The sequence below is a fragment of the Sorex fumeus genome, unplaced genomic scaffold, assembly GCF_029834395.1.
Source record: "Sorex fumeus unplaced genomic scaffold, SorFum_2.1 ptg000007l, whole genome shotgun sequence".
In the NCBI taxonomy this organism is placed as follows: domain Eukaryota; kingdom Metazoa; phylum Chordata; class Mammalia; order Eulipotyphla; family Soricidae; genus Sorex; species Sorex fumeus.
The window spans coordinates 47,802,600-47,829,233 of record NW_026606064.1 but is presented as its reverse complement, the minus strand read 5'-3'; the positions used below and the strand labels follow the sequence as shown (position 1 = coordinate 47,829,233).

The 26,634-nt window shown below is 50.7% G+C and overlaps 1 protein-coding gene across 1 annotated transcript; it reads left to right on the top strand.

The window, feature by feature from the left end:
• On the top strand, positions 1-25,888 carry COQ8A (coenzyme Q8A). Its single transcript, XM_056132460.1, has 15 exons — positions 1-311; positions 13,395-13,580; positions 14,881-15,291; positions 15,501-15,567; positions 18,967-19,041; positions 21,143-21,265; positions 21,822-21,907; positions 21,998-22,138; positions 22,577-22,658; positions 22,736-22,829; positions 22,940-23,081; positions 23,296-23,403; positions 23,542-23,607; positions 23,845-23,931; positions 24,591-25,888. Exons 2-15 carry the CDS (start codon positions 13,413-13,415, stop codon positions 24,876-24,878), a joined length of 1,938 nt encoding a protein of 645 aa, XP_055988435.1. The 5' UTR covers positions 1-311; positions 13,395-13,412; the 3' UTR covers positions 24,879-25,888.
• Positions 25,889-26,634: the final 746 nt, after the last annotated feature.

Sequence of the window (26,634 nt, the reverse complement as noted above, 5' to 3'; positions counted from 1 at the left end):
GAAAGGCCGCGCGGAGGGAAGGCCTGCGCGCAGAATCGGCTTCCCATTGGCTGCCTTCGCTCCTCTCCCGGTCCCGATTGGCTGCAGGCCGAGGGCCCGGGCTCTACACGCTTCAGGCGCCGCGCGCGTTCGGTTGACAGGAGGCGTCGCAGCCAATGGGAGCAGCCTGGGGGCGGGCCCGCAGACACAGGTTCCTCCGGCGCGGGCCAGTTGGTAAACAGATCGCTAGCGCGTGCCGCGTTGCTAACGCCGCGGCGGGCTTGCTGAGGCGGCGCGGAGGTGACCGTGGATCCCAGCTTCCGGGCAGCCGGGTAAGGCTGCTACTCGTAGGCCGCCGCGTGCCCTGGGCGCCATCTGCCTGTGGCCCGAGCTGGGCTCACCAGCCGCCGGAACCCTTCTGACGTCCTCCACAAATGACAGCGCAGACGCCCCCTTGCGGGTCTCCGTCGCCGCGAGCCCCGAGTCCGGGCGCGGTGGGCGCGCCTCAGGAGGCTGGCCGGGGGTGGTCGTCTCCGACACCCCCTGCTCACCTCAGCCTGCGGGATCGGCCTAGGGACGGGGAACCGCGCCGGAGCCCGCGGATCCTTGGAACGCGCCCGCTGCCGCACCCCCGGGTTGCCGGCGCAGCGTCCCTGCCTGTTTTCTCGTGCTGATATTTTCCCTTCCCTTCCCGACCGTCTTCCACTGTTGTCTCAGGGCCTCGACCCCGGGTGCTGCAGGATTGTCTCAGGATTTCGACTCCTTTGGATGGAGTCAGTCCTGGCATTTCCCCGAAAAGGGGGTCCTCTTGATCTTTTCCTCCATTAGCTTCTCTTGGTGCTTCTAGCCCCTTTTCGCGAGCCCTAGGGGTGGTGTGTGGTTCGGGATTACCCACCTGGGCCCCCTCCCTGTACAGTGGTCTCAGCCTTTGCAGCCTAAACCGGTGGGGGCTGAGGTGGGGCTTGTTGGGCAGATCTTGGTGCTAGGATGAAGTGTTAGGGACTCTAGGTGCTGCCTCTCTGCCATGGCCAGGCCTAGAGCCCTTCTGGAAAATTTGCCCCCACAGACTAGGTCCTGGGGTGTGTGTGATAGAAGACAGAGAGCTGGGCACGCCAGGCCAACCTCGTTGCTAAGCATTTATGCATGCATGGCTGTCAGTTTAGCAGTTTTCTGCAGTAGATGAGGGAGGGGGGTATTTAGGTAGGGGGTTCATTCTGTCGGGAGCCCAGCACGGAAGAGACAGTGGCGAGGGGTGGGAGGGGGGCTGTTGACTCACAGTAGCATCTTTTGGCCGTGGCTAGTGACTTTTGGCATTCTCTTCAGCCTTGCAAATCCTGCAGACCAGGCAGGGCGTTTGTAATTTGGGACTTGATTTTGATCACCCGAAAGGAAAAGCATCAGGTAGTTTGAGCACCTCCCAGTGTGGTCCTGAAAATGGGGCTCTTTCTTAGAGCTATTGACTTTTGGAATAATTCTTTCTGTGGGAGTGGGACTGGGCTCTTGTGCATTGTAGGATGTGTGGCGCTTCCTAGTCCTCTTTTCTTTGTAGCCTGCCCCCACCCCAATACCCACATCAGTTAGAAAAACCAGAAATGTTTGCAGATATTGTCAACTGAAGCTTCTAGGGCAGATTTACCCCTTATGGAGAAAAGACTGAACAAGAGTTTGCCTATCCTATAGAGTAGTGAGCTCCTGTCCTGCACCTAGAGAGCACCCTAATGCAGTCACCAGACTGGGTCGTAATGACCCCACCAGCACCTGTGGGAGATGAAAGAGGAGCTAGAAACCTGTGGGCATTTTCTGTGCCTGCTGGATGCATAGCAGTGACTGGTCAGTCTGGAATCTGTGAATTTTATGAGACTATTTGGGGGACTTGTATATGGCATTGTCATGGTGCATTTGTTGAGGGAGGGAGGTAGGGGTAAATGCAGTGGTACTCAGGGTTCACTCCTAGCACTGTGCTCAGAGGAGCATGTAAGTTTAAGTCATGTGCATGTTGGCAGAAAAGCCGACATAGTAATCCACAAGCAGTCTTTACAAGGTTATGCTTTATGCACCGCTCACTTTTTGCAGAGATCTCTTTAGTATTTAGGATGAGGTAGGACCCAGGCCGTGGGTATGAGGGAGTTGAGGGTCTGACTGTATTTCAGTGGAGTATAACTGTGCAGCATGAACACAGGGGTTACTTGTGGAGTTCATTTCTAGTTGATCAAAGCATTCGTATCACTGAGCCCTTGCTTTTTGTGCAGAGAAATATTTACTGCTGAGCCTAGATTATTGCATGGGTCAAGGAAGCATTTCCCAGTCCTTCCCTTTTTTATTGTTAATTGAACATATGAAGATGTATCAGGATTTCTCCTTAACATTTCTTGGTCAATTGGAGAGGTCTTTGGATCAGCTGGAAGTGTTCTTGGGTGTTGGATATTATTGTTTACCTTTATTTTAAGTTTTAGTTTTGGGGCCACATCCAGTGGTTCTCATGACTTATTCCTGGCTCTGCTCTTAGGGACCACTGCTAGCAGTGTTCGGGGAACCATATTTGGTGCTGGGGATTGAACTGGGGTCAGCTGCTCTGCAAAGCAAGTATCGTACCTACTGTACTATCTCTCTGATTCCTCCTTTGTTGCTTTTAGGAAGGGATCTGGATAGGGAGGTCACTTCTTTCTCAAAAAGAAATTATTGGGAATCTTAAGAGCCTTGGATACTAACTCATTTATCTTTATCAGTTGAAATAAGAGCTGTGTACAAAATTAGACAGGAATATTTAGCGTTGTCTTGATGTGACAGTGTCATCTGGAAATAGTCCCAGCATTCCTGCTGAATTACAGCAGGGGCTTAGTCGGGTGAGCCCGTGGAGGGGAGAGTGTGTGAGTGGGGAAGTCTCTTAGAGTGGGGAAGTCTCTGGCTCCAACATCAGAGCCGTAAGTGAGATGTTTCTGAGAGTTTTTTTCCCCCTTCACTTAGCACACCTAAGTGAAGTCAGTGTCCATAGCCTGTCCAGAAACAAATAATTTGATGTGGGGTTTCAGACCTCTCAAACTTTGCTCTCAGGCCAAGGACCCAGAGAATATTTCAAATATAAAGATACTCTGAAAATCCCTTTTCTGTCTTTGTAATTGGTTATAATTTATTTTTAACATGTACATGTGGAGATCACAGTGATAGGGCATTTGCCTTGCACGCAGCCATCCCGGCCGAGCTGGGTTTGATTCCTCCGCCCCTCTCGGAGAGCCTGGCAAGCTACCTAGAGTATCTTGCCCGCATGGCAAAGCCTGGCAAGCTACCCATGATGTATTCAATATGCCAAACACAGTAACAACAAGTCTTATGATGGAGAAGTTACTGGGCCTAGCTCGAGCAAATGAATGAACAATGGGAGGACAGTGCTACAGTGCTACATGTGGAGATCATAAAGAAGTGGAGTATGTTGTACTCAGCTCGGTGTGTCAGTGTCTCATAGATCTGTTGTAGTTGAAAGTAATTTGTTCTTTTCTCAAGAACCCTTGACTTGCTTTAAAAATTATCCCTTGGGACTGAATCAATAGTACAGTGGGTAGGGCACTTGCCTTGCATGTGGCCAAGATGGGTTAGTTCCCTGGCACCTCACATGGTCCCCAGAGCCCCACCAGGAGTGATCCCTTAGTGTAGAGGCAGGAGTAAGCCTTGAGCACTACTGGATGTGACACACAAATCAAAACAGCCCAAAACCATCCTCCATTTCCAATTGGGCTGGGACCAAGGGGCTAAATCTGGAGAATTCCTGGGTGCCATAAGGGCTGGTGCTCCTCTACATCCTGTTCCTGAAGAAAAGCTCATTTTGAAATATTGGGTAGATTTATTTATTTACTCCTCATTCAACAATTACAGATTATTTGCATGGAGAATGGCGTTCAGGTAAATATGAAAGTGAATAAGGCTTGACCCTTTCAGTCTTCTTGGACTCCAGGGGTGTGATAAAAGAATGCAGCCATGGGGGAACTATGTCCTGTGTGGGTGTGTCCCCTTTCCCTTATATGTACGTGTAGCAGATTCCCACTGACTGCACTCTTAGGAAAATCCCACTTCTCCATTCCTTTCTCTTCTCTCCCCCAGCCCACCAAAACAGGGTGCTGGCTATGGACAGAAAGAACAGTTTCTGACACTCGGCAGCCCCGGTTATTTCTAGTTCTGGGTTCTTAGATGAGCGGCTTGGCCCAATAAGCCATAACAGGATGTCTTAGACTTTCCCACTCTCAGTCCCTTTCACCCAAGAAAATTTTGCATGATCCAGGTATATAGGCTTATAAAACATGTGTGCACATCAAACTTTTATTGATAATAAATCATAAGAAATTTATTTCGAAACAAGTGTTTTGAAAGTTATGTGACCCCACATGGAACTGCTTAAGAAGCTTGGAGCTGGGGTACACCCTGCATGCATGCAGGTTTTAGATGCCTGTGGATGAGGTACCCTGCGGACCCTGTGGGGGAGATAGAAGTGGTGAAAAGTGTCCCTTCTCTCCAGACACTCTCCATGTGGTAGGGGAGATGACCAGATTCTTGGTGTCTTACTAGAATCTGGAGGGGACTTAGAGCATCAACAGATAGGAGAATTTAAAGTTTATTTTGATTTTTTCCATACCTGGCGGTGATCAGACTTTATATCTGGCTCTGAGCTCAGGGATCACTCCAGACAGGGCTCGGGTGACCATATGGTATGCCAGGGAGCCAGCCCAAGCAAGGTGAGATCCCTGTCCACTGTACATCTTTCGGACCCCAAAAGACAAGAGAATTTAGAGTATAAGAGATGTCTGGCTGAGGGGGGCTCGGTGGGGAGGTGTGAAGAAATAGTACAGTGGGTAAGGTGCTTGCCTTGCACACAACTAACCAGGGTTGATTCCTGGCATCTAATATAATTTCCTGAACACTGCCAGGAGTAATTCCTAAGCCCAAGTCAAGAGTAAGCCTTTAGCACAGCTGGGTGTGACCAAAAAACAAAATAAACAAACAAAAATCCAGGGGAGGAGGGAGCAGCATTTGGAAACAGGGAAATGTATGTGGTAGGGTTTAATTTTGGCTGAAGCATTGAAGCATAAAGGGATGGAAGATGAAGCTGGAGTAACATCTTGTTTGTTTATTTTGGGGCCACACCTGGTGATGCTCAGGAGTTACTACTGGCTCTGCACCCAGGAATCACTCCTGGCAGTGTTCAAAGAATCATATGGGTTCCTGGGTATCAAATTCTGGTTGACAGCTTGCAAACAAGCAGCCCATCTGCTCCAACTCCTATAGTAACATCTTGAAAGGCATTGCAGGCCAGGCCAAAGCACATAACTTTGGTTTTGCAGGCTGAGGAGAGGGACAGTTGATGAAATAACTACCTCCTCCTGCAGCTTCCCTTTGCTCTCTTGCAGTCTGTCCTTCCCTCTTCCCTCTCCTTGAGGTTCTCCTTCATTTGGATTTACTCATTGATTAAAAACCTAGTTGGCATTTTGCATATAGTTATAATGTCAACCAGTTGTCCATTTCCTGTGCAGTGATAGGTTGCATTAATTTTACCCTTGTACTGTTGATGTGTAGGGCTGGAGCGATAGCATAGCGGGTAGGGCGTTCGCCTTAAGCGGCCAACATGGCCGACCCGAGTTCGATTCCTCCGCCCCTCTCGGAGAGCCCGGCAAGCTACCGAGAGTATTCGATATGCCAGACACAGTAACAACAAAGTCTCCAATGGAGACGTTACTGGGCCTGCTTGAGCAAATCGACGATCAACGGGAGGGCCTTTACCTTTTTACCTTTTACTGTTGATGTGTACAGGTATTCACACCTGGTAGTGTATGGCATTGACCGTGCTGCTGATCAGGGAGGGGACAGTGTTGATATGGCAAGACTCAGGTGCCTTCTGACTCTAGCGTAGCATCCATGGGGATTCTGCATCTTGTCATCATAGGTGTCTGAGGTAGGCCTGGCTCCAAAATCCAATTTGCCTGGATTGATGGGATTTCTGGGGGATGGAAAGCAAGATACCTCCCAGCCCTGGAGCTGAGGAGTTTTCCAGATAGCCTACCTAGTTGGTATTAATGATTTTTTTGGTGGGGGGTCACACCCGGCGATACACAGGGGTTATTCCTGGCTCATGCACTCAGGAATTACTCCTGATGGTGCTTGGGGGACCATATGGGATGCTGGGAATCGAATCCGGGTTGGCTGCGTGCAAGACAAATGCCCTACCCATTGTGCTATTGCTCCAGCACTGATATTAAGATTTTTATGACTCAAAATTTTCAGTAGCCTTATGAACATACTTTCTGGGGAGTGAACCTTGCTTATGTCTCCCAGCAAGTGCCTATTGATTTAAAAACATTGTTGACCTGGACGGATTTCTTATCCACTGGTTTCTTAGCAGCTGGGCAGTAAAAGATTGAAGTCTGGAATCAGATGGCATGCTTGGCCAGCATCCGCCACCCTGGGGACTTAAAGGAGATCTCTTTCCTTGCCGAGCTTGAATGATCTTGTCAGCGAATATGGACAATAATACCTTTCAGGATTAGAAGTCAGAGAATGAGATACCACATAGGAAAGGAGTAAGAAATGGAAGCTTCGTTGTTATTATTGCCATTTCATTGTTATTACCATTTCATTTAAATATTAAATCTGAGAGGAAAGTATTGAAAAACTAAATATGAAACCCTGAGATGTGTTTTGGAGGTGGGGGATCTTATTTGGACCTCTTGCTACTCTCAGCTTGTACTCATGTTTAGATGTAACACATGTTGCATTTATGGTTTGAATGTTGAACTGAGCTTCGGGGAGAGGCTTATTGAAGGGTAAGGTATATGTCCCAAGAACCAGTGGACTGAACTTAAGAATAAGGTCAGAAATAGCTCAATGGGCTGAGAGCATGAGTGGCATGCAGAAGCCCCTGGTTAGATCCCTGGCACCATATGTTCTTTGTGCACTAATGGGATCAACCCTCAGACACTGCCCCTGAATACCAGAGTGTAGAAAAACAAACACAAAAAGCCCTAAACAATCTAAAAGAATGAGGATGTATTTGAGCTACTTGTGGAATATTCTAGTACTCTGCCTGGTATTTGGTTGATGCTTGGTACTCTTGTGGGTGGTATTTCAGAATAATTTCCTGGAAATCATTGTAGAATATAACTTTTTAACCCAATCCAATGATTTGTCTTTTGAAAAATTACTACTGTATTTCTAGTACAGCAAAAACTCTATAACTGTGGGCCTCTATGCCAGATTCTAATTTGTTTTCTTGTAGTTCTGTTGGTTCTTGAGTACAGACAACACCACCTCTCAACTGTGTGGCCAGTCAAAGGTTGGGGTGGGTGTGGGTGAGAGGTGCCTGAGATCACCAGGAGAGGCTTAGCGTTTGCTTGATTAAGAAAGACCCACTTATACCAAAGATTTACCCAATGGAAGAGCTGACCAGCATAGAAAAATTTTAGTTGGCTAAGAGGAAAACTTCAAGTTATACAAGCTGAGAGTCAGGCTGAGGCCTGAAGACAAATATGTCCCGAATTTATAGGGATTCATGGATTCCTATAATAAATGTTGATGGTTTGGGGAGTAATGCCTAACATCACAGGATGTGGCCTCTCCAAAGCAAAGCAAAACAACAACAACAAAAGGAAGAGTGAAAGGTGTCAACCAAACACTTGATTAGATGGTGGGTGGATTTATAGCCACTGTGTGTAACCTGACAGTGGTACTTGGTTTAGGGTGAGATGGGGATGGTTAGGGATTGTGGTTAATAATGATATGACTATGAGTTCCCTGGGGGTTTCTGTGGTGAGAAGCTCTAGAGTGGGGTACAGGGAAGAGCTGTCATGGAGGGGTCCTTGATGGAGTACTCTGCTCTGATGCAATGGTAGTGACCTTTCCAGTCTTCCTGGACAGTGTGGTTGTGTTTTAATCTGTTGCCCTTAAGTATAGGTTCGCAAACTTGTATTAAAGGACCAGATTGTGTTTTAGGCGTTGTGAGCCACAGTTATCTCAGTTCTGCTCTCAGAGCTCAAGAAACCTTTTTTTACAGGTGTCATTGTCCATTATCTGTAAGTCATGGATAGTACATATGCAAATACATGAGCTGTTGACAGTTTGTAAGTAAGTGAGCATATTTGTGTCTCAATAAATGTTATTTACAGAAACAGGTGATGGGACTCGTGGTTTGCTGACCCTCAGAATTGAAGGACACTAGTCATATTATATGTCTTAACTTTTGGTAAGAAAAAAAATATGGTCCCTGCCTTTGCTACTTGATACTAAACTTGGATCCTATTTTTTTGGCAAGGATGTGAAGCACCCTTGAATTATTTCTGTCTTTTGATGCCGAGGTCATCATTACACCTGCTGCCTGTCAATGCCAAGTGATTTTTTCACCACTTGCTAAGAAGGGCAGTTGAGCTTGTTTCCCCAAAACGGGATGACTGTGGTCCCTCTTCCTGGAGGCCTTCTAGGGGCAGCTGTCTCTTCTGATGGAGGACTGAGGTTAGCTAAATGGAGGGTTAGTTTTATTTATGGCACTTGGATCTGCCATCCTAACACTTGCCCATCTCTCCCAGACAGACATTTCAGGGGTGTGGAGCATTTTCTGTAAATCACATTTGTAAGCTTGCTTCTGGTTTTAGTTCTAGAATCCATTTTTATTTAAAAACACAGATATTTTTGAAAAACTTTTAAATAAAGAAAATGAGGACAGTAAAAAATAATCTCATTCTACCAACTTCCCAGAGAAAATAATGTCTCTCTCCTTCCTTCCTTCCTTCCTTCCTTCCTTCCTTCCTTCCTTCCTTCCTTTTTTCCTTCCATGAATTACTAAGTTACAAGATATTTGTGATTGACTTTCAGGCATACGGTGTTCCAGCAAAAATCCCTCCACACATGTCCCCAGTTTCCCTTCTTGCCCCCCAGCCTGCCTTTGTGACAGGCACATTACTCCTCTGCAGTTGTCTGGGGTTTCCTTCCCCAACTTATCTTCCCCTCCCCGCCCTTGTCCTGCATTCTCCCTTTTTTTCTCTTCTTTCATTCCTACTCCATCCACAAGGAAGGCTGATAATGTTTTGTGACCACTATCTTGAGGGAAGCCTCTCCCTGGCAGAGCTCAGGAAGGGTGACTTCTAGCTGTACCGAGCCTGGAGGTAATGGGAAGGTAGGTGCAGGTGATACCAGGGATTAAACTTGAAACCTTAGTTGAGACAAGACATGTGCTTCACTCCTTTGAGTTATCTCCCCAGTCTATGAACTTGCTATATTTTCCACATGGAAATCTATGACACTTTATTTTTTTTTCCCCTGTGGGGTGAGGGTGCTCCCAGGCAGTGCTAGAAGACCCAAGGCTGTTCCTGGTTATACTTAGTCGAGATGAACAGCTCAATATTCAGGCCTGGCCATGTTGTACTGCATGAGCCTAACAATGCTGGGCCCCACCAGAGTCACCCCAGAGGTGTGAGAGGCATCCAGGGCTTGCACCCAGCAGTCATATGGGACATGCAATACTGTGGGCAAAACTAAGGTTCTTGTGCTGAAAATTTCTCCCCAGCCTAAAGTTTTCTTATTTGTCAATAAATCTCATTCAGTGTCATTTAGCTACATAAGATCCTGTCAGAGAGCATAGCACTCTTTCTGTAACCTTTCTCAGACATCTGCAGTTGAATATTCACAGCTATTTTCCCCCTTGGTTTTTGTTTTCTGTTGTTGTTGTTATAAAACTCAGTTTGACAGTCTTGGGCAGGGTTCTTGGATAACTGACCAAGTGGGATAGACAGAGGCAGAGATGCGGGAAGAGAGTGTTTTGGAGGTGACACTCCAGTGGCTGTTCTGCCATGATGAAGGCCTGACTACCCCTGTCAAGGACTGACAGAAGGAGAATGAGATTACTCTTCGCTTATTCCTTGTCTTATGTTCAGTTGCTTTGAGAACTTGACAGCAGTTTAGAATCTCTCTGAGCTTGTCCTCAGAAACCCAGGGTCTCTGAGTCTTGTGGTCTCAGCCAGAGCTGTCTGAGGCTTGTGGTCTCTAGTGTGGGAGTTTCAAGGCTGAGGCAAAGGGCACATGTACAGATATTCATGATATCTCAGGCTCAGAAGTTTCTGTCTTTTTCTGTACACATAACTTCATTTGAATCCCTGAAGGAAATGGTCAATAGGGTTTACTTTTCCTAAGAGTAGAAGAAAAATGTCAAGCTTGTAAAGCAGAGGTTCCCAAACTTGTTAGATTGATCACCCCCATTTCAGGAAAACAATCTCTCAGTGCTTCCCTGGACATCTGCTGTTTTTAAGCAGATAAGCAGAAAGCATACTCCAACTGCACCTGAAGCTACTATGCCTTCCACCTCCAATCATTTCAGTACTTCACAGGGGGCCTGGCTTAGTGTTAGAGACCCCTAGATTTTCCTTGTGGGGTGCTGACCTGCTGTGCCCAGTTCGCAGTCCCGAGGACACTGAGCTTTGGCTCAGTGAACTCACATGCCATCTGGACATGCTGTCACCTCATGATAGGAGCCAACAGGAGTGAATTCCTATTCTGAATAGGGGATTTTCCTCTCTACATTAAATTACTCCTCGTGAGTCCTGAGTAGAAAATCGACAATGTCTTTGTTTGCTTTATGCTTGCCATAATTATCTGTTCTGTCTTTATGTTTTCATGTATACAAACACACACACATATATTATATATATACATATATACATAATTTGCTTTGAGGGTAACACCCAGCAATGCTCAAGGGCTATTCATGTCTTTGCTGAAGAATCATAGCTCAACCTCCTCCATGAAAAGCATGTGTTCTAGCCCACTGGGCTCTTTTCCAGTGCCTGTCTGTTCTGACTCATACTCCAGATCAGTTCGGCAACACATTGTATGTTTTGACTTGGAAACTGGGATTAACTGAAGTTCTTGTGCTCCATCTAATTTCTAGCTGCTGTAGGGTCTGAACCCCAGATCTCCTCCAACATGATAAGATTCAGGAGAGCTGATTTCCTGCCCACATCGGGCGCTGGTGCTTGAGAGGTGGAGTCCTGGAAAAATTTCGTTCAGGCACTGGTCATTGCTTCACCCCCAGGGAAGACTCTCTTTTGTAAAAATGTCTCAGGTATCAATTAGGGTGTGAATAGTTCACTGTGTCCTGAGCAGCATGTGGGGAGGCTTAGGTCAGACTCTGCACATCTCACAAATATTTGCTTACGAGGGACCACAGGACAGGTCTGAAGCATGCAGGCACGTGTGAACCTGTAGTGACAGACAAATGTTTATCAACAACCACTTCTGCCTTGAGCCCAGTGGGAAGCAGGAAGGGCTGTTTCTATGATGAGATTTCCATGTGGATGCACCCTTCCTGCTAGAGGGCCTGGCACTTACCCCCACCACCTCCATTCCCTCCAGTCTGTGCTGCTTTCTGGGGTGACACTCATCAGCACCCATTGAGTATTTGCTGCTGCATGTGAGTGCCAGCCAGGATGAAAAGTGTAGCTCAATACTTAAAAGAGAGTAGATGTCACTGGGGCCCTGGGATCATCCACCCCTGTCTCTCTGGTCTCGTGGTAGTGTATCCCTGGATGAGGAGATATGCCGGCACCCCAGGAGGGCTTGATAGCTGGAACTAGAGCAGGCCTGGATGTTAGGTCTATGGCCTCGTTGTGAGTAATGCCATGCTGGACACCAGGAAGAATGCTATGAATGCAGTATGACCCCAGGTGGTGAATCTCCACCCCTTGACCCCCTCTGGCATCTTCTAGGGCACATTAACTTTCCTGAAGACCCCCTGGCTTGGGCCTGGGTGCAGAGTGTCTGTGTCTGAGCAGTAGCCTCTTCCAAGGCTGTTTTGGAATAGAGTGGGGGCATGTGGTGTGGGGTGCTCAGCACTGATGTTACAGGATCTAACTGACCTTGGCTTATAAGTACCCTCTTGGGCTCTGCCTTCCTTCTTTGTGAAATGGGGGACAGTGAACAGCCTGTCCTCAGGGTATTTGTAGGCTAGAAAGGAAAGGGGTATGAAAGGCACCCTTGTCCTTTGCTGGGTAGCTGCCCTTCTGGGAATGGAACACTAAAGGTGGCCTCAGAGGAAGGTCCTCTTAGCTTCACAGGCTCCTGAACCTCTGACCAGCACTGCTGTCATCTTTCTAAAGAAAAGTAGTGGTGTTCCATTCTTGGGAGCACAGTCTGCCCCCATGAGGACTCCTGGCTGAAAGGGCCGCTTCCTAGGGTTGTGATTGAGGATCCTGTCATCTTACCTGGGTTACCTGGGGTGCTCTCAGCACGATGACAACATGCAGCCACATGGTGTCTTTGTTCATCCCCCATGTCCTCTGCTGGCTTGTGTCTGGGGTGTGTGGGCTGCTTATGTCAGTTCTATGCCTCTCCCTCACTGCCCAGTTGGTTCCTACAAATCCTCTTACCCAAGTGCCTTTCTGGGCTGCTCTGCTTGGGTCTTATTTGAGCAGACACACCCAGCTCCTTCCTGCACATTCCTGGCTTCCTTCAGCCCCACATGTTAGCCTGAATGGAGGCTGGGGGAGTCTGTGAAGCTCTGTGGTGTGCAGCCCCTTCTCCTGCTTGGACCCTCATCTGAATTAAGAAACCTATTGTGGACTGGGAAGTGACTTAGTCACAGAGTATTCTCCTCAGACCTGAATTTGCATGAGACCTGGTTTTGATTCCTGGCACTGCAGACAAAAGCAACACACACACACACACACACACACACACACACACACACACACACACACAGAGCACTGTGCACTGTGACCCAGTGATAAAAAGGCAGTGTCCCTCTGTGTCTACACACACAATAATGAGATGGTCTTCTCTCCCTTCCCTCTTTTGTGTCCTGTGGTTGTGGTTGGTTGGAAACCCAGTTAGGATTTTCCCAGAGATGGGCAATGGGAAAACATTGCTGACTTGGGGGATAGTGGGCCTGAAGGCAGAGGGTGCCTCTGGTGTCCTCAGTCTGTGGGAGTCTGTCAGGCTGAAACAACCCCAGCCCCTGAGGGCTTCCAGTCAGGACCCTGGGCCCACTGGAAGGAGTTGGGTGTTCCCTCTTGTCTTGGTCCTGAGGAAAGAATATGCATGGATCCAGTTTGCTTACCATGCTTGAATCTTGTCTGACCCTTGGTGGATGGCAGACTTTGGGATTGCCCCTTGCTTCCTTGGCCTCATGCTTTGTGCAGGGTGGCCATGAGGTCCTGGGGAGGAAATGCATGCTGACATGGCACCCACTCCTCAAGCATCCTTCCCATTGCCCCGTGGCATGAGGAAACAGTCTGTGTTGAGGCTGGGTCCTCCTGCTCTCTCCTTTCCATCAGCATGGGTCCAAAGGGGGAGGACAGTGGGCAAACCAAACAGCTAATCACCTTTGCCCAGAGTTTGGGGTTCATTGACTCTTAGTGTGAGCCTCTGCCCTGACATGGCCTTTTCTCTTTCAGCTCTAAAGCACCACTGCCATGTTGGGAGATGCCATACTGGTGGCTAAAGGCCTGGCCAAGCTGACTCAGGCTGCTGTGGAGACACACTTGCAGCACCTGGGCCTCAGTGGGGAGCTCGTCATGGCTGCTAGGGTCCTGCAGTCCACAGCTGTGGAGCAGATGGGCATGGTCTTGGGGGCAGTTCAGGTAAGGTGGGGAGCAGCTACTGTGTATGTGAATTGGAGCTCTTGGTGTGACCCAGGATATATCCAGGGGCAAGAGCACCTGGATAGTCTAACTTGCTGCCCATGTGGGTGGGCTGAGGTCCCTATGTGCCTGCTGTTGTGTGACTCAGATTGTGGTGATCGGAAACTTCACAGAACTTCGAAGCCCTGAGCTGAGGCCCAGTCTGTGAGTCAGGATGCTGAGGAAATGGTACTTTCTGAGCACTGAGGCCTTCAGGGGAGAGACAGGGCTGGTCAGAACCCAAGACAGTCCCTCTTCCAGCCTCCATTTAGTCCTGGACCTAAGCAGGGATCTTTTTAATTTTGGAAACTTGAAAAAAAAAAAAACCACAACAAGAAAGGGAGCAGTTGCTTGAGGGCAGCTGGAAGGACCACTGTAATGCTTCCTTCTCAGGCAGTTTCTCTGGAAGAAGTTGCTCTTCTAATTTTAGCCTCCTGGCCCTGACTATCCCCATTTGGCTGATTGTGGGAGCCCTATTTTGAGATAGGAAGTAACAGAGAGGGGTCGGGGAATAACTCAAGGTCATTCCAGGATTTGGACTCAGAACCTGAGCCCACAGGTCAGGTCTTAGATCAGGAAACCCCGGGCATGTGGGTGTGTGCGTGCACCTGCACTTCTGCTTCCAAGGATAGCCTCATTAGTTCTGGTGGAGGCAAGTCCTCCAGAGTCTTTTATTTAAAATGTTTTGATTTTTGGGCTACACCAGTGGTGATCAGAGCTTATTCTTGGCTCTGTGCTCAGGGATCACTCCTAGAGGGCTTGGGAACCATGGGATTTTGGGGATCAAGCCCAGGTTGGTCACATAAAGCAAATGTGCCATTCCAGAGTCTTTTAAATGGATGCCCCTGGCTGGCCCAGAGCCCTGGCAGGAGTGGGCTGGTCATAGCTGTGCTGCCTTCTCTGGTGCTTGGTTGCATTTTTTATTTATCCTGGTCTTGTGCCCTGACCCACCTTCCTGAAACTCCAAGGCCCTTTTGTGCTGGTTCCAGTGTGTGGGCAAGAAGTTTGTGCTAGAGCAGTGGCTGCGGTCTGACTCTGCTCCTGCAGGTGCTCAGGCCATGAGGGCCTGGCTCGCCTTTTCTGTAGAGCAGATGCAGAACTGGAATTGGAGTTTCTGGCCTTGACCAGGGAAGTACACTGACCCTTTGGAACTGACCTCTGGAATGGGTCTTCGGCTGGGGAGTGGTGTGGTAACCCGTGGTGCGTGTACTGCCTGGGCTTGCTTCTTGGTTTTGCTCATACCAGTTTTTGTTCCCTACAGCGTCAAGATAAGAATGAAGAGCCCCACACTGAGAGCTTTGATGACCCAGAAGCAGAATTCCACTTCTCAGGCTCTGGAGCCCCAGGAACCTCCAATGACTTCTCTGCAGCCTCATCCCCTGACCAGTCTGTGGGCGCAACCCTGGATCACGCCCTTAGGGAGGGTCCAGATTCCACCTATGTTGCTAGTGGACCCTTCAGGGATGCTGGGCTCATGGGCCAGGCCTCATCCCCTCTTGGCAGGATGAATGCAAGGCTCTTTGTAGACCTCAGACACCCACTGTCTGCTGGTGGCCTGCAACGAAGGTTCTTCCACCAGGACCAGTCCCCGGCAGGGGGCCTTACTGCCAAGGACATTGAGAAGGCACGTCAGGCCAAGGCCCGCCCTGAGAGCAAGCCCCACAAACAGATGGTGCGTCGGGGAAGGCCCCTTGGGTGGGGATGGGGTGGGTTCCCCTCAGCATGGGCACATCCTCCAAGAGGAACTGAGTGCCTCTTCTTATGGAGTGTGCTGCCAAGAGAGTTGCAGCATTTAGGGGTGGAGGGAGCTCTAGGTGTAGCCAGAACCCTGCATGTTGGTTCTGTCCCAATTGCTAATTCTGAGGCCCTGCTCTTCTTTAGCTCAGTGAGCGTGCACGGGAGCGGAAGGTGCCAGTGACCAGGATTGGGCGATTGGCCAACTTTGGAGGTACGGTGTTGTGGGGGTCTTGTGTCAACCCCTCCTACTTGGGCCTTTCTTGTCTCCTGGAGCCTGCATGAAGGGGGAGAAGGGGCAGCCAGAGGTGTCCTGTGGGGGGTGAGCTGCAGTGCATGAAGTTTTCCTGCTCATTTTCCTCGGGGAGATGTTCTGGCCTCAGCTCCCTCCGGGGTGGCTGATACTCTGCTCTCCTTCCACATTTGGGAGCAGACAGTGTCTGCAATAGTGGGGGCAGAGCACGGCTTGGTGTGTGCTCACAGGATCTCGCTTTCAGTGTGCCTGTGCAGCCTTGCCCTCCCCTGCTTTGGGAGGGGCACTGGGGCAGTTGCCCTCGTCTCTGTTTACATTCACACGGGGAAGCTGGGTCAGAGGCCCAGATGCCAGTTGCCTCAGCCTTGTGGTCCTGTAGCTTGGCTGGGCCTCAGCTTTGGTACAGCAGGAGCCAGAGCCAGAGCCTATCATCAGCGCCCTTTCCTCCCCACTTGCCCAGTTCTGGGCATGGAGGGCAAGACCTTGAGAACCTAGAGCAAACTGGAGGGCCATTCCATTTGACTTGGTGTGCTGGGGATGCAACTTCTTCTCCAGGCTTCTCTCTTCTCCCAGGGCTGGGTGGTGGAGGGTACAGTAGAGAGTAGAGGACAGAGGGCCCTTCTGGTCTGTTTGGGGCAGCTCTGGGGAGTTGAGAGCAGAGGCAGTGTGAGTAGGGGCTGTTTCCCCTGGAGTTCCCTGCTCCTTGCTCCATCTCACACTGGGCATCTGACAGGGAGAGGCTGGCCCCGAGGTATGCCGAGTGGCTTCTTCCTGCCCCTTGGCTTATTTCACCAAGCCTCCCTCCCAGCGAAGACTTATTGGTTGGAATGTGTGTTTTTTTTTTTGTTTTGTTTTCCCATGGCCCACTCTGAGTTCTTACACCCCAGAGATCCTTTTCAAAGGAAGCCACTGGATCTGGGTTTGTCCTGGTGCTCAGGCCCATAGCCCAGCCCCAGGCCTAGCAGCTGTTAGCCTTGGAAGAGCCCCACTCTCCGCCCTTCCCCTTTGCTCTCTCACCTGCAAAAACCCTGCTTGTGAGAGGAAACACTGGGAGCTACCTTGCAAGGGGCCTCTGCCTTCTTGTGGCAGCTTCTGGGGCTGATTTTCTTCCAGGATATCCTGGCTCAGAAGGTCAGGACTCAGAGAGGCAGTGCTGTCCTGGGACTGTGGGCATGAGGGCCATGGCCCACCTCATGAGCATGCACCCAGTCTCAGGGTGTCCTCTGAGATGGAAGCTCAGGGCCCACTTGCACGGGGTCCACCTTGCCCTCCCTGAGGAGTTCTAGGAATGTTCTCAGCCACACTCTCCTGCCAGTTTGCTCAGTACAGCAGGAGCTGCTCAGGCCAAGGTCAGGGCCAGCATTTGCCACCTGGGTTGCAAGGGAAAGCCCAGCAGTTGGCAGCACATCCGGTCTGGTATTGGCTGGTCCTCAGGGAGCTTGTGAGGCCACAGAGGGAACCCGAGGCCACTTTTGTGGAATGTTCTTTCAGTGCTTTGTTTAATGACAGGTCTTTGATCCTGACAAACTTTAACTGTGCCAAACAGCCTAAAAATTGTTGTGGAACATCTGCAAATGGCCAGAGCAGATATCTGAGGGGGCCAGCTATGGGGTTTCTGACTTCAGGAGGGGCTCAGTAGGGCTCACAAGGAAGGAGAACTTTTGACACTATCTGATCTTTGATGGTTTGTCTTTGGAGTTGATTCTGGCTGTGAAAACTCTAGGTTCAAAGAGAAAATGTGAAGGCTACAGTTGGAAAGTTCTCAGTGACTTTGCCAAGTCAGAGTGCAGGTTAGGGCAGCAGTGGGCAGACTGAGAGGAGTTAATGTTTAATCAGAGACTGACTCCCAGCTCTTTGCCTGGTGCAGGCCATGGTAGAGTAGGGGTACAGTGGGTACAGATCCAGATCCAAGGCTTTTAGTTTTCCCCCATTGACAATCATGCTTGTGGTAGGTAGCTTTGACGATATTGAGGAAAGTTCCTTCAGTGCCCATTTTGGTGAGAGATTTCATCATAAACGGGGTGCTGAATCTTGTCAAATGCTTTCTCTGCGTCTGTTGATATGATCATATATGTTTTTTATCTTTTCTTTTATTGATATGATGGATTATGTTGATTGGCCTGTGAATCTTATACCATCCTTGCACCCCTGGGATGAATCCTACTTGGTCATAGTTTATGATCTTTTTGTTGGATTCTGTTTGCTAGGATTTTGTTAAGGATCTTTGTGCCTGTGTTCATTAGGGATATTAGCCTGTAATTCTCTTTCTTTGTGATGTCTCTGGCTGCTTTTGGTATCACCTTAATATTTGCTTCATAGAAACTGAGAGTGTTTCTTCAATTTTCTGGAAAAGCTTGAAAAGGATTGGGAGTAAGTCCTCTTTAAAAATTTGGAAGAATTCACTCATAAGTCCATCTGGGCCAAGACTTTTGTTTTTGGGGAGACTTTTTATTACTGTTTCAATTTCCTTGCTGGTGATAGATCTGTTCAGATATTCCAGGTGTCTTGGTTAAGCCTTGGCGGTTATAGGAATCCAGGAATTTATCCATTTCCTCGTGGTTTTCTTGTTTTGTGGCAAAAAGATTCTCAAAGTAATTTCTGAGAATCCGTTGAATTTCTGTAATTTCTGTTGTGATGTCCCTATTTTCTTTTCTGATTCGATTTATTAGGGTTTTCTCTCTCCCTTTCTTTGTGAGTCTTGCTAGAGGTTTATCAATTTTATTTTCTCAAAGAACCAGCTCATGGCTTATTGATTTTTTTCCGGCTTACATCTTGTTAATTTCTGTTCTAAGTTTTATTATTTCCTTCCTCCTGCCTGGATTGGGCTCCTTTTGATGGTCATTCTCCATGCTCTTAAGCTGTGAGGTTAGGTTACTTATGTGGGCTCACACTTCCTTCCTGAGGAATGATTTTAGAGCTATAAACTTTCCTCTTAACACAGCTTTTGCTGTGTCCCATAAGTTCTGGTAACTGGTGTCCTCATTTTTGTTCATTTCCAGGAACCTTTTGATTTCCTCTTTGATTTCTTTTCTAAGCCACTCATTCAGTAGTCAGCTATTTAATTTGTAGGTGTTTGATTTGATTTTCTGTTTGTGTGTGTGATTCACTTCTATTTTCAGTGCATTATGGTCTGAGAAGCACATCAGTTTTTTGTCCTGTTTGCATTGGGTCCTCCCAATGCCCTTCCTGGGTATCTGTGGTTTGGGGGTACATGTGTGTGTCTTCTGAACCTAAAGGAGATGATGGAGGCAACCTCAACCTTGAGCAGAGACACGGGCCTCCACGTGGCAGGCGCAGCTTCCTCCCCGCCCTCTCAGATGTGCGCACAGCCTCATGGATGCATTTGTCACCTCCCTGTAGGTCTGGCCGTGGGTCTGGGCTTCGGTGCTCTGGCCGAGGTTGCCAAGAAGAGCCTTCGTCCTGAAAATGCCACAGGTGAGTGGAACTCTCTGCAAGGGAGGTGCGGGGTCCCTAGGAGGGGGCTTGTTGGTCCTAGAACCTATAGGTGACCTGTGACATTGGCTGGTTTTATGGGGTTGGGGTGGGTGGGTGCTGGGGGAGGGGCTGTCCTTGCCTCCTACCTCCCCTGGCTGCTGCTGTACTCTGGCCTCTAGACCTGTGGGGTCTCTCATCTTTTGGCTGGGTTAGGTATCCACACTTCCTGTTTGACTGTGGGTAAGGGTGTGAGTGCTGTCAGGACAGATCCTTTTGGGCCCTCTGTCCCCCAGTCTGGTGTCCTGGGGAGACTGTCTCCTCTCAGGGCCAACCTGTAACTTGCGCCTCAGTGTTCTGCCTGGGCACAGGTCTGGATGATCCCTCTCTGTGGACCCCAGTGACATCCCACTGCCCTGCAGATCTGCAGCCCCTGAGTACCAGATACCAGCATGTGTCCTGGTCCTATGGGTTCTGAGGGTGTGGAGTCCCCTTGGATGAGCCCTCACCATTCAGGTTTCCTGTGCACACGGATATTCTGGAGTCCAGGGCCGTGTCCTCAGAAGCCCGGGACACAGGGAGGCGGTCCAGGGTGTGTTGAACCTCTGTGCTGAGGTGATTTGGGAAGCAAGCCCGGGTTTTTCTGTAGGGGAACCAGCCTTCCCTAGACACTGCCAGTCTTCCCACCCCCTACTGGCTGCCTCCATACCCCCTGGGCCAAGCAGGGAAGAGGTTAGACTGGCTCGCAGGTTCACTGGTGTCTTTCTCAGGGACAGTGGTGGCCAGGCACTGTTTGCAGGCCAGTAGGCAATGTGCTTGGGCTTGGTGGATTTACTCTAGTGGCCCCTCCTCATGCCTTCATCCCCACTTCTCATGCAGGCTCTGGACCTAGTAGAGGCTGAGCCCCATCCAAAGATTCCCTGCCAGTGGGAAGGCTGTGTGTGTGTATGTGAGAGAGAGAGAGAGAGAGAGAGAGAGAGAGAGAGAGAGAGAGAGAGAGAGAGAGAGAGAGAGAGAGAGAGAGAGTATGTACGTGTCTCAGAACTGCCAGCCCAGACAGGTTCCTACCTCTGGCCTGTGGAGGTGCTGCTGGGGACTGGGTTTTGTCCCTCAGTTTCAGGAGTGTTGCTCTCAACCAGGCTTTTCTTCTGGGAGACTCCAGTCCCCATTCTCCTGCAGGGGCTGGCCATTCCTGGCCTCCTCGCCTGCCAGGTCTTCTTAGTGAGGAATCATCTGGGGACATGCTGTACAAGCTGTTCTGACATGGCCCACTTGTGGGCTGCTGCTTCCCTAACCCCCAAGTGTGGTCCTGAGACCTCTCCCCTCCCCATTCATCTGTTCTCCAGGATCCCTTGACCAAGGTTTCCCACAGGTCCCCCTTGGATGCCGCCTGAGTGTACTCAGTCTGGCTCCATGGATGCACTGGCAGCTGTAGGAGGAGCTGGGGAGTCTCCTGAGTGCCAGAGGTTCCGAAGCCAGAGTTCTCCCTCTGGCTGTACTACTGCCTGGCTGCCCCTCTGAGCCATCCCCTTGCTTCCCTGTGTACTGGACAAAGGTCACCCCCACCCATGAGGCCCCTGACTCCGCCTGGAGTCAGGCAGCTGTTGAGAAGTGTGGAGGCCGTCTGGGTTTTGTTTGCCCTTGACCCTGCATGCTTCCCTGGACTGTTTTCTGTCCCCAGCAAGCATGCAGTGATCCCAGGAGTGCTGAAGATCTTTGTCCCTTAGGCTGGGAGGGGTGGAGGGGGGACAGTGATGTGGCAGTCCCTGCCTCGGGATGATTCCTGCGGTCCTTGAGTTCTTTGCCCCAGTGCTTGCCTCTTCTCCATGCCCTTTTTCTTGGCCAAGGGCTGATGGGCAGGGAAAGGCCCCATGCATATATGTGTTTGGCACACATGCGTGTGTATGCGCATGTGTATATGTGAAGTGTGTTGGGGTGCAGGAGAACATATCCTCAAGCTCCCCATGTTCTCTTGTTGTCCTTTATGGGGAGACCACACCACGTGGGGCATATGCTCACACAGTGCCAGGTAGGCTGGAGGTGCGAGGGTTCCCGTTCTCCTGTCCAGAGCCCTCTGTGGTGTCCACCCACTCCCCACCCTCAGGGAAGAAGGCTGTGCTGGACTCGAGCCCCTTCCTGTCTGAGGCGAATGCCGAGCGCATTGTGAGCACACTCTGCAAGGTGCGCGGCGCTGCGCTCAAGCTGGGCCAGATGCTGAGCATTCAGGGTAAGTGGGGGCACATGGGGCCAGGCAGGAGCAGGGCTGCCTGGACCCCACTGAGCTGCACAGCGGTGCTGTGTGCATGGTCAGGGCATGGTGCACATTTAAATGGCTTCCAAAACCTGTTTCCTTTATAGACATAAGATACTACACAGGTTTTATTTAAGTTTTTTAATTTATTTACTTTTTGGTTTTTCGGCCTCACCCAGCAGTACTCAGGGCTCACTTTTGGTGGGCTCTGGGGACCATATGGGGTGCCAGGAATGGAACCTGGTCAGCAGTATGCAAGGAAGTGTCTTACCCACTGTACTATTGCTCTAGGCCCCATAACTTCTTCTGTAAGGAAACCTCTGCTTGGGTCCCTGGTAGGCACAGGGAGCCTGGCACCTATGTTCCTAGACACAGTACACTTCCCAACGTAGGGCCTGGGTGGCAGGGGATGTGGGAGGCCCCCAAGGTCTAGATGTCTCTGTGGGAGATAGAAGAGTGCCTGCCTGGGGCCCCTGATGGCTGTCTGCAGCCGTGCCTAGCATCTTATCTCCATCCCCTTCCCCCGCCCCAGATGATGCCTTCATCAATCCCCATCTGGCCAAGATCTTCGAGCGGGTACGGCAGAGCGCGGACTTCATGCCATTGAAGCAGATGATGGTGGGTGGGCACTGCCATGGGGATGGAGGGGTGGCGGGCAGGGGTCATCTCGTGTCTTCCACTGCTCAAGCTCCCTGCGTCTCTCTTCAGAAAACTCTCAACAGTGACTTGGGGCCCAACTGGCGAGAGCAGCTGGAGTCCTTCGAGGAGCGGCCCTTTGCCGCTGCCTCCATTGGCCAGGTGCACCTGGCCCGTATGAAGGACGGCCGTGAGGTGGCCATGAAGATCCAGGTAGGCACTGCATCCTAGATGCGGCACCCTGACTTTTTTCAAATTGGTGCTTGGTGTGAAGTAGTGGGTCAGGCCACCAAGTCCCTGGAATATCCTTTTCTCTGAGTCTGTGGGGACTGTCTTCCGACATAATGCTCAGGCCATGACGTTGTCTGAGGACCTGCTGTGTTGGAGTGAGTGATGGGGAGGGTACTGGCACCCCGTGGTTGGAATGGGAGAGGGACAGGTGACCAGTTTCTGGCTGTGGGGCCTGTGTTGGGTCCATGTGGGACTGGACTTGAGCAGCTGCAGGGCAGGGGTTGAGGGGTATCATGGCAGCCACTGTTGGCTGTGACTCGGCCCCCCTGTGTATTGGGAAGCATCCAGGTGGCGTGGAGGGGGACTTCTTTGTCAGGTTTTGTGCCATCTGCCCCGGGTACCCCCTCTTGTCCCCTGCAGTATCCGGGTGTGGCCCAGAGCATCAACAGTGACGTCAACAACCTCATGGCGGTGCTGAACATGAGCAACATGCTTCCCGAAGGTCTGGGTGGGGGACATGGGCACCCCCGGCGCCTCCCTGGGGAACTCCAGTGCCCTGATGCCTCCATCCTGGCACAGGCCTGTTCCCTGAGCACCTGATTGATGTGCTGCGGCGGGAGCTGGTCCTGGAGTGTGACTACCAGCGTGAGGCCGCCTGTGCCCGCAAGTTCAGGTGTGACTACCTGGGGGGACTGGGGATTGCAGGGAGCCCCTCTAGCTCCGGGCTGGAAGACTGTCCTTGGGGTGACTCTGGGCCTGTCTCTGATTTCCTGCCCCTGCCAGGGAGCTGCTGAAGGAGCACCCCTTCTTCTGTGTGCCTGCAATTGTGGACGAGCTATGCAGCCCCCATGTGCTCACCACCGAGCTGGTGTCGGGCTTCCCGCTGGACCAGGCCGAAGATCTGAGCCAGGAGGTCCGCAATGAGGTATGTCTGAGGGTGGCCTCATGCTGGCCTGGTGGCTAATTGAGCTGAGGGGGCAGGCAGCTGCAATGTCCCCTACCAGCTGGCACCCCAGAATTCCAAACTGTCCCTTGGGCAAAAAAAAAATGGGGTGGAAGACAATAGGGCTTCGGGGGGCGGGGGGCGCAACCAGGTTGTCTGGTGCTATTGTGAGAAGCTGCCTGCCTGCCCCACCCAGATCTGCTACAACATTCTGGTATTGTGCCTGCGGGAGCTGTTCGAATTCCACTTCATGCAGACAGACCCCAACTGGGCCAACTTCTTCTACGACCCTCAGCAGCATAAGGTGGGCATACCAAATGTTGTCGTTCGGGGGCCTGAGGTTTGCCTGAGTGGGAAATGAACCCTCTCAGCAGGCTGTTAGCCCCTATAGAACCCCCTGCCCCGTGTGCCCCACAAACCTCTCCCCGTCACCCATTCCCAGGTGGCTCTTCTGGACTTCGGGGCAACACGAGAGTATGACAGCACCTTCACAGACCTCTACATTCAGGTAGCCCTGGGGCCAGGGACTCACCGGTGCTCTGCTGGCTGGGATCTGTGTTTTGGGTACTTGGTGGGGGGTAGCCTATGTCCCTAACTGTGACTAGTGCTCGGTGTCAGTGACACAGTTGTGTCAGGGTCACAACTGGGTTCTCCAGGCCAGGATCCAATTAGAAGGTTGGATGGGTGGCATTAGCCCTTGGGGGCTACTCTCTGCTGCCCATGCATTTTCCTTTGCCTCTCCCAGATCATCAGGGCTGCTGCTGACAGGGACCGAGAGGCTGTGCTGCGGAAATCCATAGAGATGAAGTTCCTCACTGGCTACGAGGTCAAGGTGAGCTGCCAGGGTCTGGGACTCCCACAATGTCTGATAGTCCAGGCCCAGATCCTGTGGGGTGGTCTTCCCTGTGGTAGGGAGAGGGGCTGCCTGTTCCTTTGGGGTCCTCATTAACAAATGTCCGGATTCAGCGAAGGTGGCAGGAAGATCATGATATTAGGTGTGACTGGGCTCCTGGTGACTAGTGTTTCTGGCCCCCACTGTCACATAAGGGGTTTTCAGGGTGCTGTGAGCTGGCATTCAGGGTGCTGGTGAGCTGCACCCCGCTACCCCGGTGCTGGTAGCACCCACCCCAGTAAGGGGTGGCATCTGTTTGCTGCCACCGAAACCACCCAGGGAGCAGCACTTGCTCTCCTGGCAGTGGGAGCCTGAACAGACCAGCCTCATGGTCCTGCTGCTGGGAGCACAGGTCTGGCTAAGGCCCACAGACTGGACTTCCTGGGTTGAAGGGGGAGGCTGAGAACTCTGGAAGGGAGCCCGCAGGGAGCCTCTTCACCCATCAGTTTGTCTGACCCTCACAGTTTTGGAATTTAGTCCTGTTGCGAGTGTGTAAGCTCATTCAGGCAAGACACTGCCCTCAGCATGGGGGCTGTGTGAGGAACCACTCCTGGCTGGTGTCCCCCCCTTATTACAGCTTATTGTTCCTACTGCTTCAGGCCATGGAAGATGCCCACTTGGATGCCATCCTCATCCTAGGGGAGGCGTTTGCCTCAGAGGAGCCCTTTGACTTTGGCAACCAGAGCACCACTGAGAAGATCCACAATCTGATCCCCATCATGCTGAAGCACCGGCTCGTCCCCCCTCCGGAGGAGACTTACTCCCTGCATAGGAAGATGGGTGGCTCCTTCCTCATCTGCTCCAAGCTGAAGGCCCGCTTCTCCTGTAAATCCATGTTTGAGGAGGCCTACAGCAACTACTGCAAGCGGCAGGCCGAGCGGCAGTAGTGGGGACTCCACTGCGCAGACTGAAACCTGTGGCGTGTCTGTGCTGTCCAGCTCCTTTGCCCTGAGTGGCAGGCGGGCTCTGACAGGGCAGATGGGGATGCTGCCGGGAGCCCATTACTGGTGTGTGCATGGTTTTTAGGGCTAATGGTTTGGACTGAGTAATGTAAATGTGAAAATGAAACCCCAGCTCCTTTTCGAAACAATCTGCTTATTCACTCACTGTCACTGTCCTCCCGTCGTTCATCGATTTTGCTCAAGCAGGTCCAGTAACATCTCCATTTTTTTTTTTGAGACTTGTTGTTACTGTGTTTGGCATACTGAATACGTCACGGGTAGCTTGCCAGGCTTTGCCATGTGGGCAATACTCTTGGTAGCTTGCTGGGCTTTCCGAGAGGGACGGAGGAATCGAACCTGGCTCGGCTGGGCTGGCTGCTTGCAAGGCAAACGCCCTACTGCTGTGCTATCGCTCCAGCCCAGGGAGTTTATAAAGCTAGATAAGTAATTCTAGATAAAGGGAAAAGAGAGACTTTCCCCTTCAGCTGCCTTTATTTTTCTTGATGGGAATTTTGAATGTTCAGGTGCCCTATGAATTCCTGCCACCAAACCAACAAAACACTGGAAAACATCTCAAAACTAAAACCAACCCAAGCCAACCAAATAGCAGGAATGTTAGGTGTTATCAACTCTAGTGTGAGGTTTGTCCGAGTCTATATTCTTGAATATTTCTGTCCCTTCCTCTCCCGCCTATGATCTGAGTGAGGAGGGTGCTGAGCAGGCTTTGACAACTGGTTTCCGGAGAATGCTGCCCCATGGGAAGGCAGCCTCAGGAGACTGAAACACATGGGTCTCTGCTAAAGGCAGCTTCCTTCCCCCACCAGGCTAAGAACCTTAGTGGAGATGAATGGCAGGTGTCACCAGGTTAGACCTGGGGATCATTCTGGCTCTGTGAATTTTGGTACAGTATTCTACTTGTAATAGATTTTCTTGCTTTAATTAAAAAATAAAAAATAAAAAAGCTTCTGGTTGTGCCTCTTTCCCGTCAGAGGCCTACATCAAACCTGAGGGTGGTGAGAGGCCCCAGGAGCTCCCGTGCAATTCCCACCTGTTCCAGCATGAGAAACTCAATGTTTAGACCACCCTGGCCTCCCAGGTGGGGATCTTGGACACTGCAGCAGCTGTTGGCATAGCCTGTGCCTGGCCCGCGTGGCAATGAGATCATTATAGTGACTCTTCTCGGGGCAAATGTAATTTCTGGAAGGGCAGTTTCAATGTTCAGGTGGGGGCTCTTCTAACAGGCAGGGTTAACACCTGGAAAAGTGAGGCAGGGGTGAAACTTACTGCAGTGGCCTAGTTGCCCCTTCCAGATGTTTCCAAAAGAATCTAAGACTTTCTGTAGTTTGGTGAACTCTGGGTCAGAGGGGAGGTTTGGGTGGCCTTTAGGAGTGTTCTGTGGGAGGCCTGTTGAGGGTTATCTCAAGTGCCCAGCACCAGCTCTTCCTCATCAGTATTTGTGGTGCCTTAAAAGGCTGTATTTCTGTATTATGTGTCATATATATTTAGGTACAAACTTCTATGATGACCAAATGAGAAAATGTCTCAAAGGTGAAATGGCTGAGAAACAGTGAAGGTAAAACAAAGATATGGAAGGAGACAGTAGCCCACAGCCCATCACTCTAAACCAAGAGCTAGTCGAGATGCAGGGAGAGCTCAATGGGCTGAGTGCATGCTAATCCTGTGCGAGGCGTGGGTTCAATTC